Below are 16,352 nucleotides of genomic sequence, written 5' to 3' on the forward strand. Positions count from 1 at the left end.
TTCATCTGAAAAAATCTGAACCTGTTTTTAGGAATTCATATTAGGAAGTTCGGACCAAAGATCCGGATGTTTCTGAGCACGTGCCCCTTTCCTGACAAAAAAAACGACCGTCGCGTGGCATCGGCCCATGCTGTTTTTCTCATTAAGACATTTTAAATGAGTACATCACGTGTCGTTAAACACGCCACCACCCGACACAGCCAATTAGTATGGTGCCAATTCGTTACGAGTACAGCACACCGGTGTGTTGGAGAGTAAACCCACAACATTTAGAATGTGATTGACGTTTTCGCCGGTAATTACCACCAGCTTCAACAGGCGATAACCAGAATTCCCCACCTAACTAAAAAAAACTATTATGGACATTGGTCGTGCAAGCCTACGTGTTAAAACCGAGTACATCTTGTTATCCGAAAAAGATTCACATCCGAAATCCTATTATGATGAATCCGACACGCATCTCTAGTACAACAGGCCACACTTTAAAAGACAACGACCATGAGCAGATGCTATAAAGTTTGTTTATTCTCAGTAACACGCATCGCGGAGGTTATCAGGACACGCCACGCACCTCATCATTTGGACACTGAAAGTGAAAAAACGTGTCCACGTGTTGGTTTCGATTTGCCTTTGCCTCGGGGATTCGACAGCGGCGCACGCTGCGCAGAAATATACAAACGATTGCCAGATCACCCGCGAGAGATGGGAGCGTTACAAAGAAAGGTTTCAACAAGTGAAACTGAAATATGGTGGATCGATTCCACCCTCCGTTTAAAAAAAAGTACTTTCCATTGTTTGTTCTTGTGACTGAAAATTAATTGCAGTTCAGTGTTTGGTCAGAGGGAAACAAGGCTCGTTGTATTGTAACTCAACTTTGCAGACACAACGATCTTCCTGCATTTGATGTATACTAACCCACTACCACGTTCAGACAGTAAGGCTTATGTCAAAATTCGTGTGATGCCCTGACACCGGTGATGAGCAATGTGAACTAGCCTTGAGACTGAATACTTCGTACACATAGTTGTAATGCTGCGAACGTTAAGTACAGACTTCAGATTATGTAGAAACGCAACAAACTCGCACGAGTCGTTAGGAAACACGAAAACTCAAATCAGCCCTTATGTGCTCGTATAGAAAAAAATGTCCATCAAAGTATTGAGCCTATAAAACGTTGCATAACATTCAGGTCGATTATGTCAACAATGCAATTTCCGGTTTAAAGGCGAATTTACAACACTTTTTTTTACAAGCTGATTTAATGTTAATACTTTTTCATTGACCTTTGGGATAATAACGTGACTGCCCAAGTTCACCAATGCACCATTTGCTGACATGTCCAATCTGGATGATACAAACGTGCAAGTGCTCTTAAGAGTATGTCCTCTGCCTTCGGAGCCATGCGGAACCGAGATAACAAAAACATTTCGTAACATTTGTGACCTTGTATTCCATTTCGCGCCACCGCGTTTTATTATTCCGTGCATGCAACGCATGTGGCTGTACGGTAGAGTCGGGTAAAATGTAAAGCCTACGTGTTAAACTAAAATGTAAAAATGTGGACGAACTTCCGCACCCGTTCCGAACATGTGGTTTATGCTTCACAAGTGTAAATATAGCTTGCTTGACTCCACTACTTGTGTTTTACCGTTATTGTACAATTGGGTGTATGCAACACTGGTACATTTGTACACCATGATTTCCATTAGATGGAACTGCACTGGGTTCTGCATTCGTGGTTCTGCACCTACTGGACATCTGTGAAAGAGAGGTTCTTATAACTCATCGGATTCCTCCAGTCGAAATACAGGTTCTGATAGAAGATTCTGAGTGAATTGTATTCCCTCTGCATATTAATAATAATAAAAATATCACATCAAAGGAAACCACCTTTGATATGACATTGACACTGTTCGTCTGCATTCTCTTGTTCCCAGTTGTAAAATGTCATTTTAAATCCAATTTTCAGATCTCTAGAGGGTTGTCAGGTTGTACTTGCCTCCACTCCAAGGCTGCACATCACCCACCATACACGGCCATGCTCACAGATGAGTGTGCATGCCTCCGATCAGTTAAAAGGGAACATTATTCCAGGCAATTGAAGGCATTTTTTTCGTGAACTTGTGAAATAGGTGGTGTTGCAATGCCTGGGATAGAACGCAACGCAGAAACAGTTTAGTAGGGTCTGGTGTAGACGTACTTTGGTAACATGACGTCTGTGGTTCGATCTCGTGTGGTGAGCATGGATGCAGATGTGCAGTGTGTAGCGTAGGGTACATTTTCCAATTCATTGCGGTATATAATACAGTTCAATGTATTCACATCATGAAGGATAGCCGATTATAATTCAACGCTCGGCACCGACTTGGACAAGTAACAGTTGGCACGTTCACCAAAACATAAAACATTCCTCATAAATCCTGCCTCGAAATCATATACACTGTTCAATGCCTAACACGACTGGCTACGACGGCGGGTCATATAAACTTGCATTCGCTATTCCCTTTGTGATTTAAATTGTCATGCCACGTGGGGGTGTGGGGGGAGCGGCAGTGATGCGGCCGGCGAGCGGTAGCACGTTGGCCGCTTCATCGCGGAGGTACGCGGTTGCCCCCGGTGCGTTAACCATCAAAAAAACAGTGGCCGGTAAATATATCCTGCAAGGTTCATATGCGAGAGTAGGACATTGCTTTCTGTCGGCGTCGTGGTCAATCGATCAATAATCGTCCCGCTTTTCCGAAGTGAATTTGGTCGCGGGGGTAGCGACTCCACCGTCGTGGTCAAACGTTCCACATTGTAAAATGCACCCGCGAGTTTACTCTGTTGAGAATCAACGCGACAATAATCGGCCCCTCCCCCCACTCCTGCAAACAACATTGAATTCCCTGAATTGAAACGCACATGGCTGTACTCAACTGCCTCTTTATATTAAAAAAAGTGGGATAGCGCGCTACTGCGCTGTGCGCACAACTGCGATAGGCAAAACACGAACTCGTTATCGTTGAGAATAAAAGCAAATCCGTTAGGTGGAGTTGAACACCTTTCACGGCAGCCCAAATGTGTCGTGCCCGTGCATAGGGAGCGGGAGCACGGCGGGTGTCACCGCGAAGTGAGCCTCACTCCCCCCACCCCACCGCGAGGAGCAGTGCCCGTTCATCCAATGCCACGTTTCCACTGGCACATTCGAGCCGCGCCAGCACGGGGGAGACCTCACGGTAAGGGTTTTTTCTTTCTTTCCCACTGGTGATTTGCTGGGCCTCACCCAGAACTGAACCCTGATACAGCTTGGCCTCGAGACATCTGAATCTGCCTCTGGGCTATGCCGGGGCCACAGATGTGGTGAATCATTATTTTCGTCACGTTTTGTCAGTCAAGACAAATAAACGGTATGACGCGGTGACACTGCGTCCACCATCAGCGGCTATGACGTCACTCGATTGGTTCTTCCGCTGGGTTGTGTTAAGTTTACAAACGACAAGACAAAGAAATATAAAATGAAGGCTTTTTATACAATTTATGCGAACCTAACCGACCATTACATTATTGCCTTTGGAGCTGCTTTTTGTGTTTTCAGAGCCCCGCCCCCCTCCCTCCCGATACGTTCCATTCATTGGCTACCACATTCTGATGAGCTCCCCCCCCCTTCAACTTGCTTATAAGGGATTACTTCTTGAATCATTGCCTCACTTGATGCAGCTAATTCGGCTGTGACGGTCCCACCTGATGACGGAGACTTGTGTTGCCTCCGAAACGTCGTGATTTTTGTTTTATTTTATTTTCATTAAATTTTGATGTTTTACCTACGTGACTTTACCGAAACATCCTAAGAATATGATTCCTTGCAGTCACGAAAGCTTCAAATCTAGAATTTTCAGTTTATTGTCCTTCCCCCGCGCCTCTGATTAGCGCGGTTAGCTACGTACGATACAAAATAAGTTCAACATAGTATATACATTTGAAGTTTGCTTAAACGAAATATAAAAACCAATAGATTTTACCTTGCACTACCACCCACCCCCTGGCCACAGCTACATTTCTACCCAGGTCACTCTTGCACATCACTCATCCTGGTCTCTTGAGTTCTCACCCCGAGCTACCTAGTAGAGGGATGCCATCCCGAGGTGGACCACGAAGGGGTGCAGAGTTGGAGCGGCAGGGGCACGGTATGGGTTGTATGGGTGCATTCCGGCCTGTAGATGCATTCTGGGGCTGTTCCCAGTCACGAATGGGAAGAATCGGCCCATTTTAAACTGCTCATAAAACATCTCATTTATGTTCTTAATGTACACACCAATATTAATGCTGCCAGAGACAGATTCGTCGCTGTGGGATCCTTTCGGAGAGTGTCTATGGCAGATGACAACTATTTAACATCGACAAGATGCCGGTGACAGGGTGAGAGCTGTATGCCCGGTGCCATAAATGCAAGCACAGAGCAGAGGTCGCAATCGGGTACCCGATACCCGTACCCTACCCGATACCCGGCTACCCGTACCCGGCCGGATACAGGTACGGGTACCCATTTGCGACCCTGGTGCGGCCGGGTACGGGTAGGCCGTGAGTCACTGGTGAGTAACCGTTTGTCACTCATTTCGGGTAGGGTACGGGTAGGGTACGGGTAGGGTACGGGTAGGGTACGGGTACGGGTAGGGGTACTCTACCCGTACCCGGCTACCCGTACCCGGCCGGGTACCCATTTGCGACCCTGGTGCGGCCAGGTACGGGTAAGGACTCAAAACCCGTTTGCGACCTCTGGCACAGAGGCACCTCGTGTGTGAAGGCAAATGCCCGGCAATGCACTCATTCACAAGCCAAACACCCGTGGCTCAATCTGCGCTAAAAAGGAGCGACCTTATGCTCCAGTACAGTTTCGTGCCCAACCGTGACATGTAGTGTGTTGCTGTACAGTTCACGAACGGGAGATATATTAATACCGCACGTGGACGTACGGCACTCGCTACACAATTCTGGGACGCGTGCAACCTCGGTGTCGTCGAAGACCTTTTCGGTGAACATATAAAACACTCGCATTGCACGAGGATGTGCAGTGCCTTTTACATTCCCCACGATCAGCACACGTGACGTGAGACCAACGTATATCTTCGCGCATAATTGGATGGATATTTATTATAAATCGCCTGGAGTGGTAAACTTAGTGATGCAGCCACCGCAGTGGTTCAAATCAAGCGAGTGCCAAGGGCCCCGAATGTTTCCGCTGGCCACAAGTAGAAGACACTTCGGTGCGACTCCCATATCCGCCACACTTCCTGGAGATGCTGGATGTCTGAAAAAAAACCTCTTTAACAGCTTCGTTGCGTTGGTTAGAATTCACATTGCTAACGGGCACTGCCTTCCATAGCATCGCGACATCTGCAATAATACCTTGTACCATGAAAAGACATTCATAGCTGACGTGTCAGGATGGCAAAGAAACTAAATGTATTCCAATATAAAAAAAAGGCGCAAAGTGTCAAAATATATAACGAGCTGGAAATCCGGACGCTGCAATAAACACATCTGTTGCTCTTCACCGCACGGCAGGGCCGTTCGCTGCCTCACGCGGCCACAGAGAGACGAGGCTGGAGCAGAGGGGGGCCCACTGAGCCGTGCAGCAGCTGTTGAGAGCCACTGCGGAACGCTACGACGGGCTGCGACCTCGCACGACGCGGTGGATACGTGAAGATGCAAGGAGAACGTTTTCAAACAGCTCTGCTTCCCCGGGTGCAAAAGCTGAACGGGGTGAATGGAACGGAGATGAAAACGGAGCTGAACGTCGCGCCTCTGTGAACGACGACGGGGAGCCGTTACAGAGCGGTGCGCTTTAATTGGATTCAAGTGTGATATAGTGGAGTCGTGGTTCAGCATTGCACAGTGTTGTGTAGAATGTATTGCGTTATGTGTAATACAGCAGCAATCCCAGTGTGATCCATCATTAACACTAAATAATAATTTGCATCGTTGTCGAAAATACGAGCAACGAAACAAGCAATGTGCCTCCTTCACATTTCTGTCCCTTCTTATATTCTCCACGCTGCTCATGATTATTTCGTGTAATTTCTTATTTAAATAAAAACTCAACAATTTTCCTGTATTTAAGACATATCTCTAACAGAGGATCTTTGCGCACAAATGGAAATTCAGCAGCACCTCCGATCAGCACGGTGGGCTACGTATGGTGCAAATGAAACTCAACATACATGAGCCTGACTGGGCTGCTGATGAGACGGTGAATGTTGAAAGCGGTCCAGTTTGCTTGTGATGGGATATGTAAAAAAATATATTTTACACGGAGGGACAAATATATGCTTATTTACTTTGTTCTTTATATTCTCCACGACAATGGCGAATGGTTATTCTGCTCTATATGATGTGTTGCAGCGTTTGTATACAAAGCAAGACTCTTGTGAAACCACACCACACAGCACATGCATCACCCAGCACGAGTGCTGGGCGATGTTTCAACCGAGGGTGCCCGTGGAAGGCAGCACAGAGCCCTGTGGCTGTGTCTCCCTACATCCTGCTGCACTGCTTCTGCACCACTCCCCCCACCCACTCCCCCCTCTGGCACTCAACACGATAACCCTGTCCTTCTGTGAACAATCACTTTCGTCATCAATAATGCTCCCTTACCCGCGGCGCGTAGGGTCTCCCCTCATCGAGCGTGGTTAATAAAGTCAAATACAGAAGGGTGGGGGGAGTGTGTGGTTAAGAAAAGTGACACCTCGTGTTTAAGTCGACGGGTTCATACACGGTTTAGTGTGCGCTGCGTTGCACCACAATCATTCGTAGCGTCATATTTCACGTGTTCCTCGTCTGCGAAAGAAACCAAAACGTTCCCTTCTCCGCAGAAGACAGGCGAGTGATGAATCCTTCAGGGCGCCCGCCACCGCGGCGCCACATTGGACGATGACGCGGCTCATTGGGACGTGGCCCGTCGGCTCGGGCGGTACGCGAGGAGTCGCCCACGCTGCCGCGTGCCGTGCCGGCGCCGCCCGCGAGCTCTTAGTCGAGCGGGGTCGGGTCGGCCATGGGCATGGTGTGCAGCACCTGGTCCAGCAACTGCAGCGCGCGGTGCAGGTGGATCTCGATCCAGCACGGAGTCTGCTTGATGCTCTGCCGCGGGTAGTCGGGACCCCAGCCCTTGACGAAGCTGAGACGCAGGATGCAGAGCCGGCGAAGGTCGTCCACCCCGATGCCCGCTGCCGCCGACAGGCCTGGGAAGGGGGGGGGGGGGGCGGCACGCCTCTGTCAGTTGCGTGAGGAATAATGAAACGAATGACGTGGTGTCACGTAACCATCGTGCTGTCAATTATTCTGGAAGATTATTTTTTACGAAGCACTAGTGTAATTGGTAACAGCCATTTCGCTCCGTTTAGATTTTTGTGCCATTTCTATTGCATACATGTTTTGTGAGAAAATAAAATATGAAAAAAAGCGACGATGATACCAAATAATGAAATTTTGCAACAACAATAAAACCGATACAGTGATCATCGTACGATCCATCATATTACCATATTATGTGAGGGAGGGTGGAGGCTAACCAGTTTGGCAAAGTGGCTTCTGCTCTATCATCATGAGTTGGTGATATGTCAGAGACGTGAGGGCCCATTGAACCTAACAATTCTGAGCCATAATCATCACAGATGAAGCATCATGAGTGACGAGCACAACCTAGTGGCTGATATCGGCAACAAGTGCATACAAAAGTCCAAATCTCCTCCCAGTTACAGCAAAAAAGAGCACAAGCAATGTAAATACCTAATTTCTATGACATCGGCCAGGTTCTCCAAAGGGGCAATCACTGTTGGTTTCCAACAAAGTGGTACTCATTTTATTGTCCCCAGAATAATGATGGGCCGCCAAGTCACCCACTATCCCCTCCCGAATGGAGTTTGAAGCTCATAATCGTGAGTTTATTGGACCCATTATCGCTCCAAGTAATTTGTTTAGCAAGGGACTTTATTACATTTTTCTGAGATGGCAGTGGGATTTTCACCATGGTTTAGGACGCCGACCAGATGAGTAGCTTCCCACACCTGTCTGTGTACTGTACACGAATGCATACGAGCATAACGTGTAACAACAAAAAGGCTATTTCTGCTATAACTTTATGTTTTACCGGGTGAGGCTCACCGAGCTATATTCCTTTTTTCAAAAGCAAATTGACCACAAAAGATAGCTCAACAAAGTGGCATATCATGCAGACATTTCTAGCAGCCAAATACTGTAAACGCATGTTTTTAAATGTGGAGGGGAAAACCCAGAGGGCCCTGAGAAAAATCCACGCGACTACGGGAAAAGAGAGACATGCAAACTGGAAATATGCGGACATCAGGGTCGGGATCAAACCCACGACCTCCTGTATACCAGGCGAGGAAGTCATCTCTACTACCACCAACGTTCGCATAGACAATGCTGCGTTGCCGACGAAGATGGCAGCTGCCGCTTACTGATGGCAGGAGCGATGCCCCCAACGGAGCCCGGCCCGGGGATGTTTCCGGCCACCGCCGCAGCCTGCGCCGCTGCAGCCGCCTGCGCCGTGGCCGCCTGCTGCTGCATCTGCCGGTGGCACTGGCGAAGGTCGAACACCTGGCGGGCACAGCGGAACGTCCAAGACACGGAAACGCTCGCACGCAGCGGGCGGTGCCAGAATTGCAAACAGATCCTCCCGTTTCAGCCTTGCGTAGAGGAGTCAAGGTGACGCGTCACGCCCGCCGCCGTACCTTGATGTAGGCGCCGGGGTAAATCTTGTGCACCGCGTCTCCCGGCGCGCGGCCTGCCTCGCGGTCCAGGTAGTAGCTCTGCACGAAGACGGCGTGATCGCTGAGGCAGCGCACCCACACGTCGCCCTCGCCGCGGCACTCCAGCTGAACGCCCTTGCCGATGTGCAACCTGCCAGTGTCACCCACGTCAGTTTGTACGCAAACCAAATGCATGCGCTCTGTGCAAGCAGTGAAACATCATCTGATCTGTGGGCCTCTCGTGTATTTATGGCGGCTGAGGCTAAGCTCTTCCCATCATCCACATATAAGAAGATAACAGAAAGCATTCGGAAGAAGGCAAAGCCGAATTTTTTTTCAATGGTGCATTTATATCGCTCAATACATAGCCCAGGGTGTCATAGGAAATGTGCCCATAGCAACTACGATCTCATGGCGCGGTGACGTGGCAGCGTGTTCGCCGTTGAGAGGTTCGCGGTTCGAACCAGATGATGAGAGATCCGATACAGGAGGCCGTTGCGTGCCAGTGTCAAGGTCCAAATATTCCTAAATTTGAAAAATTACCAATAAATTACAAATATAAATAGCAATCGTTGGCTCCAACTGAGATTAAGTGAAGCTGTCCTGGGTCTAAATAATTGTAATAATTACAATAATAATCGTAATCCCTTGTTATCGCATCAATCTCTCTGGTAAATTATTCTGCCACGTAAAATGTCGAGACGTTACAATCAAAATGTGTACATTCTTCAAAGGTCATGGCCGTTTTCAGTACGTTACATGAGAGGTTTGTATTATGATGGTGTCAGATGAACAAGTACAAAGGTTTAGAGAGTACACAGTGAAAATTAGCAGGTCTCCACGTCACTCTTGGTTACTACTGACAAATGTTTGATCTTAATTTTATTTAAATCCATCTGAAAAAAAGTGTCTTTGCAAACTTAACTGGCATCAAATGTTTGATTTTCGTAAGCTTTCTCTTCCGTAACCCAGAACTTTAAGCCAATCTAGTCGAGACGATTAACGTGCTCATCTCGTTCATTCAAGAAAATAGGAAAATCAATACAAGAGAACATTCCATAACCGGTGACACAGGGAAAAAAAAGAGAGGGCCTTCCTTTATGAGTAACAATATTCCCGTATAAGGCCCGCGAAATCATTTGGTCTGGCCCTGCCAAGGTAACCGCAGGCGGGACTCGAAATTCAATGAATCTAGGAGCAAACCTGGAAAATCAGTTGCGAGTAGCAACATCATCAATACCAGCTAACATCACACGCCTCACCAAAGAGAAGCAGTTCCAGCCATCACATTAGGGGTGAGTTAATTAAATGTTTGACCAAATATAACAGGCTAATTTTTTAGTTGATAATTTTGTATGGCCCGCGAATGATGTTATAAATATCCAAATGGCCCTTGGCAGAAAAAAGTTTCCCCACCCCTGGGTTAGGGGAAGGGTAGAGTAGGGGAGGGAGGCCACAATAGGGGGTGCGCGTCTGGGTTATATCAGAGGATTCACCACTTCATCTAGTTGGTTAGGTTTGTGTATAGGACATTTAAATATGGAGATTAAAAGAAACGAATAATTCTAATCATAATATTTTAGAAAGTAGTTTTGCTGGCTGACTGGCTTCCTGGCTGCCTGACTTGTGGACAGATGAGCGCGCGTGTGCGGTGGTGACATCACCGCAACAAGTAGTTTCCTTAGCAGTTCTTTAGAACTGCTTTTCATGTTTAGTTTGTTGTCCTTCCCCCGCACCTTTCCCCGCAACCGATTAGCACGGATGGCTACGTACGGTGCGAAAGAAGTTAAACTTTCATGCATACCACGCACTTCCACGTGATGAGGTCACTCGCATCCTACAGCGTAGGGGCAGGGTTCATGCTGACGCCTCCCCTCCCACCCATCCTCCACCCTGGCCATGTATCCCTAGCAAATGCGTGGGATACGCTATCATACTATTATATCATACGCAATGAGAAAAAAGTGTGGCTAGCTCGTTGGCTGGCGGGGGAGGGAGAAGTCGAAAGAATGAGTGGGCTTTCGATTTAAAGCTTTCGTGACTGTAGGGATTCATATTCTTGGTTCTTTCGGTAAAGTCACGTAGAAGGGAAATAATAAGATAAAAAAAAAAACATTAAAAAAAGTAATTCTCACGACGTTTCGACCACAACGCAAGCAGCCGTCCTCAGGTGAAGAAACAGAGCTGTCGGAAAGAGAGCGTCCTGCTTGCGTTGTGGCCGAAACGTCGTGAGAATTTTATTGTATTGTTTAATTTTTATTATTTTATTATTTCCCTTCTACGTGACTTTACCGAAAGAACCAAGAAAAATGTGTGGGGCTGTTAGTTTCGTTGAAAAATATTTGTCAACATGTGATTACAACCTGACTTTCATGGCTCACGCGAGTGTTTATTTGGCGAGGAGGCAATGCTGGTAGAGCCACACACAAGTTGCGAGTTCAAATCCAGGTCAGAGGTTTTCTCAGCACATCATCCCCCAAGGGTAGAGAGAATGGCTCTCACCAACAGAGGATTTTTCTTTTTTTACAATGAAAGTTTTAATCCACCGGTATACACGTTTTATTTCCCTGGCTCTGACATCACCGGTAATACAAGCAGCGGTTTCCCTATAACCATTCGCCATGGCAGCGTTAGAGCATAGGTGAACGCACGCACGCTCACCTCGCTCTCTCGCTGGCATCGGTACGGTGGACGTTGGACAGCTGGCCCAGGCAGAAGCGGTCTCCTCCCGACGGGTCCACGTAGCCGTCCACCGTCACCACGGGGCAGCTGGAGGGCACCTTGAAGGTCTCCCCCACTTGCACGTCCATTTCAAAGTAGGCGATGGAACACCAGAACTCTGGCCCCGCTGAAGGTGTTCAATGCAAACAATACACGGGCTTGACGTTGCACAGAGTTCAAATGCATGCAAGGTAACTTCCAATTGAGATTGGTGGCGGGTCATTTGTTTATTCAAGGGACACCTCAAAGAGTCCCGTTTGGGCTATTCTGCTACGTCCTTGGCCGCCTGACAAAAACCCACACGCGACGGGATAACTCAGAATCCACATCCGGTATTGCAAAATACCCAGTGGGCGATGTTCACACCAGACCCCTTGGCACGGCGTTATGTGTCACACCTCATACACCGTATGGTGCCTGGACGTGTGTGGATAACCTCAGGCCTGCACAATTCCAGGCTGCAGCTGCACAAATCCAGCCTGCAGCGGAGCAGTGCTCACCCTCACTCCCCCATGTGCCTTCACGGTGAAATAGCCAAACATAGCCATCAATTGAGCATCTCGCAAACACGAAGTTACTGTGCTCTGTTCGTTTTTTGCATCAATGCACCCAGCGCTGTGTCGTACCTGTGACCTTTCACATGATAAGGGCATGGCCACTACGCCTTCCATCTGTATATATTTACAAATTTAAGCCCGGTCGGGATGACATTTTCATGCATTCAATCATTCAAACTGGGAATCTTTTGAGTGTCCACGAACTTTAAGCAGAATCACAGCAACAACACGTTCAATTGATTGTAAACAAAAAGTGACACCGAATGTCTGTAAAGGTGAAGCCGTGTGCTCGATATTTGACGCCAATGCTGGCGGGAGGGCCCCCCTCTGCCGCCAACTAGGAGGGTATTTGGCCTACTCTTCCACACTGGTCAGATGTCTTGGAAGAGGTCGAAGTACCCAGACCGTACCTCACCAGACGCGACTGCTTGATGTGTCTGTAATATTTACACATTTATAAAAAAACTGTATAAACATGAATTTCCATAAGCATTTATTATTTGTAAATTTCCTGGACCGTTGCTTGTAAAACAGACGCAGCGCCAAACCCTCGCCAAGGCAAAGCAACGGAACGGCTTCACACCACACACCGCTTGCAACAAGGGCTCCCATGTGGTTTTTACGATAGGGATTAAGAAGGCCCTCGTCTCAACATATCAATCGATGTATCGATGCAGGCACAAGCCCTCACCCGGGTGTGCAGAGATTGGCGGCTGGAAGGTGAGCTCGTTGTGATGAGACGGCCCTGAAATTAAAGGTTCCAGACAAACACGTTTAGACACCTCGACTCCTTGTAAAAACACACGTACACACCGTTCAACACGCAGGCTTTCACGACCAATATTATTCATAAAAAAGGTGTCTGGGTTAGATTGCGTAAGTATAAATGTGTCGTAATCCTCCACCACCCGACACAGCCAGTAAGGTTTGTCACGTAAACAACGCGCCAATTAGTTACTACTTCAGCCCACCGGAGTGTTGGAGAGTAAATCGACAACATTTACAACTTGAGTAGTACGACGTTTCGCTGGTAATTACATCCAGCATCATCGGGCAATTTGCCAGAATAGTGAAGCAATCCACCGTGCAATCATAAGAGGCGGTAGATAATTTCAAATGTTTGCACACTCGTCGAGTGTAAAGGAACCCGCTGGGTGCGAAAGGGACACGTCGAGTTGACGAAATTGCGACGTACGACCCACAGGGCTCTATCTGAAAGAATAAAAGCTCGACGAACTGGAGCATGAACTCGGAAATAAGCTGGGACATCGTTGGCATCAGCGAGGTGAGAATAGGGGGGAGAAGTGCATTTTCATGCATTCAATCAATTAAGCGCAAATGTCCTAAAAGCAGCAGACACGTTTTAGTTAATTGCAATAATTATGGTGACGGAAGAGATGGCTGAGAATCGTGAAGGAGTCGAATTATTTGTCTCTCTGTGAATTATACAGAGAGACAGGATCAATAGAGGAAGAGGACTGATGAGGAACAAAGCAAATTCAAGGTGGGCGGCAGACTCCAATGCATTCGGATTCTCTTGCAATAGCACCATGACTCTTTTTTGTCAAATGTTCTGATCATTCAACTTGCTCGTACATGCTTTTGCAGATACCAATGAGTAATTTTGCTGCCTTGTCCCAAGGATTTTCAGAGACTCTACAGCTACCCCATCTATATACTCAGCCTTGCTGTTTCTTATTGTCCTTGATGGTTGCTGTTGTTTGGCTGTCTAAAGTGTCAGGCCCGTTTGTATCAGCTTCTACATCTTCCTCTAAACCTCCACGCTTGGCCTTCCTTATCGTAACGTGTCTCAATGCACTCCCCTTCAATCTACATCGCATCTCCTCTGGCTCTGTCAATATCTCCCCATTCTTCGCCTTTATATTTCCTTCGCTTGTTTCTCGTCTCAAGATATTCCTGCCACCTCCTTTAGTTTCGCAGACATCAGGTGTGTTTGTTCTCTCCCGTCAAGCTTGTCATTATTACGTTTGATCAGACTCCTTCTACTCCGGCACTAGGCCACGAGTCTTTGTGGATAATGGAGGGAGGAGTCGGAGAAGAGTAAACCCAAACGAGAAACCCACCGTTAAGTTATTCATTCTTTTCTGCTTTTCATAAATTGGCAATTTAAGGTCAGGTTTAATACGTTGAATACATCCTGATCTGTACGATCGCTGTGCTTAGATTTATATTTTTACAATACCCGCAATACTGTTGCCATGGTATTGTTGTTGACAGCAGTTGGTTCATGAATAGCAAAATGCAATGCCTGTAAATCGGTAAAATTAACTGTAAAGATGCTGCACTGCAAAAAAACTAAAATCACAAACAATTGCCAAAGCCTGCCCTCGTAAGCACGCGTTGCATTCGCAGCCCACAGTCCAGAAACAAACAGCGCTTGATGCCACTTCCATCCCATTACGCAGAAAGCATCTGCAGCAGACATTTGGCGTCCTATTTACACAAGAATGAAGGTCTGCATAAAGCCTTGGGCTATTGTTATTTTCTATTTGGCAGAGCAGTTCAATGCAGGTCAGGTCCCCCGATGCGAACACAAAGGAACCCCCCCCCCCCCCCACTTAGCCCGGCCGTCCCCAGCCGCCACACCGCCGTCTCTTCACCGCCGCCGCCAATCGGATGCGCGAGCGAGCGGTACACAGCCGCACGAGCGCACGGCACGTCCTCGCTCGGGTTTTAGTCAAAAAGGGGTCGCTTGAGTTTCGTCTGCTGAGATTTGTCATCCGACAAAAGGGAGCGCTCCCAAACGAAACACGATGTTCAATGGCGTGTTTTTCCGGAGAGCGCCGGGGAATGGTAAACACTTGAATTACAATGCACGACGTAAAATAATGCCTTTGGCTCTTAACAAAAAAACAATCATTTAAATTCTGTAAAGTAAAAAAAAAGAATTAATGCAATTACAGGCAACTATGTTGAAATCCTCTACATGTAAAATGTCACAAGGTGTTTTGATAGTGACCTTTATTTAAAAAAATAAGTTATTACATTATTTTCTAAGGGTTGACGCCACCACAGATTCACACTTTACTCTCATAATTGGATGTATTGCAATTCTATACAGTTATGGACGATTCCACACTGACGATTTGGTAATGTTAATGGTTTGTAACAAAGGCTGTGCACGAGACTCTGATCATCCATTATTGAATTGCCAGATGATTTTTGGTTTTCCTAAAGCCACAATGCGTCACTAACAGCAGCGGACTAACAACAGCGGACTACTCTTATCCACCATCATTGAACCTGAACACCCTGCGTGTGCCATGGCAAGCAGCTTTCTGTGCTTTTTTAAACTGATGGTGGACATTCATTCAATTTAAATATTGGCTATTGTGTTTGGCACCGATTACTGCATTGATATATACGTGCCGAATCTCGCCTAAATGCATACACTGAATGTTAGATATTAATTATACCAAAAAAAGGTATTAGTTTATTAAAAAAACGTATATGCTTTTAATCCAGATATTGTGTTTACAGATCTCTTTAAAAAATAAATTAAGGGAAAATAATGTAAGTTGCATATTACAATTTTAACAGTGTTAACACAATAAAAATGTGCATTATTTCAAACGTAATTTGACATCTTAAACTCTCTCTAGCCACTCCGCACAATTCATAAAGTAACTCACATATAACCGAGGCTTCCAGAATGGAGCGTAATGATGCGTGACATAGCATATGTCACGCATCATTATGACATACACTTGCCTGCCTTGAAGTTTTCCCTGTGATAATCACCTCTGTGCACCACTCAAATGCCTGTCCTGGGAACCTGCCAATCCAGCGTAGGTGCACCTAGCCATTGCAACCTCCTCTTGTTGGGTCAAATGTATTTTTATTCCGATTTGTACCATTCATAAACTTTCAAGTTGCTTACCGTGTCCTGCCATAAAATCCTCCAAAGGCAAAACACATATTTAATAGTTTTTTGTTCCTGTTAAAATGAGCACGAGGCAATTGACACGCCCTTAGTACAGGTAAGGCAATATGCAATTTAAAAGTGGGTTTTCCTTATAAAAATACGAAACACATTTAACGACGATTTAAGGCTTTCGTGACTGCAGGGATTCATCTTCTTGGTTCTTTCGGTAAAGTCACGTAGAATGGAAATAATAAAATAATAAAAATAAAACATAATCAAATAATTCTCACGACGTTTCGGCCACAACGCAAGCAGCCGTCCTCAGGTGGAGGTGGAGAACAGGTCTGTCGAGAAGACAGAGTCTGAATGGGGTGTGTCATTCAGACTCTGTCTTCTCGACAGACCTGTTCTCCACCTGAGGACGGCTGCTTGCGTTGTGGCCGA

At 46.7% G+C, this 16,352-nt stretch overlaps 1 protein-coding gene across 3 annotated transcripts in view; it reads right to left on the minus strand.

Moving 5' to 3' along the window:
* Window positions 1-507: 507 nt before the first annotated feature.
* LOC144731455 (mothers against decapentaplegic homolog 4-like) overlaps window positions 508-16,352 on the minus strand; it is a 31,944-nt gene continuing 16,099 nt past the window's right edge. For all 3 annotated transcript variants that reach the window (XM_078612504.1, XM_078612505.1, XM_078612503.1), the window contains 5 exons: window positions 12,714-12,767; window positions 11,406-11,592; window positions 8,727-8,895; window positions 8,454-8,592; window positions 508-7,214 (listed from right to left, as the gene is read on the minus strand). In XM_078612504.1, the coding sequence (XP_078468630.1) occupies window positions 7,003-7,214; window positions 8,454-8,592; window positions 8,727-8,895; window positions 11,406-11,592; window positions 12,714-12,767 (761 nt within the window). In that variant the 3' untranslated portion in view covers window positions 508-7,002. The remainder of the gene's footprint in view (window positions 7,215-8,453; window positions 8,593-8,726; window positions 8,896-11,405; window positions 11,593-12,713; window positions 12,768-16,352) is intronic.

The sequence above is a fragment of the Lampetra planeri genome, chromosome 39 (assembly GCF_965212315.1).
Source record: "Lampetra planeri chromosome 39, kcLamPlan1.2.h2, whole genome shotgun sequence".
NCBI lineage: Eukaryota > Metazoa > Chordata > Hyperoartia > Petromyzontiformes > Petromyzontidae > Lampetra > Lampetra planeri.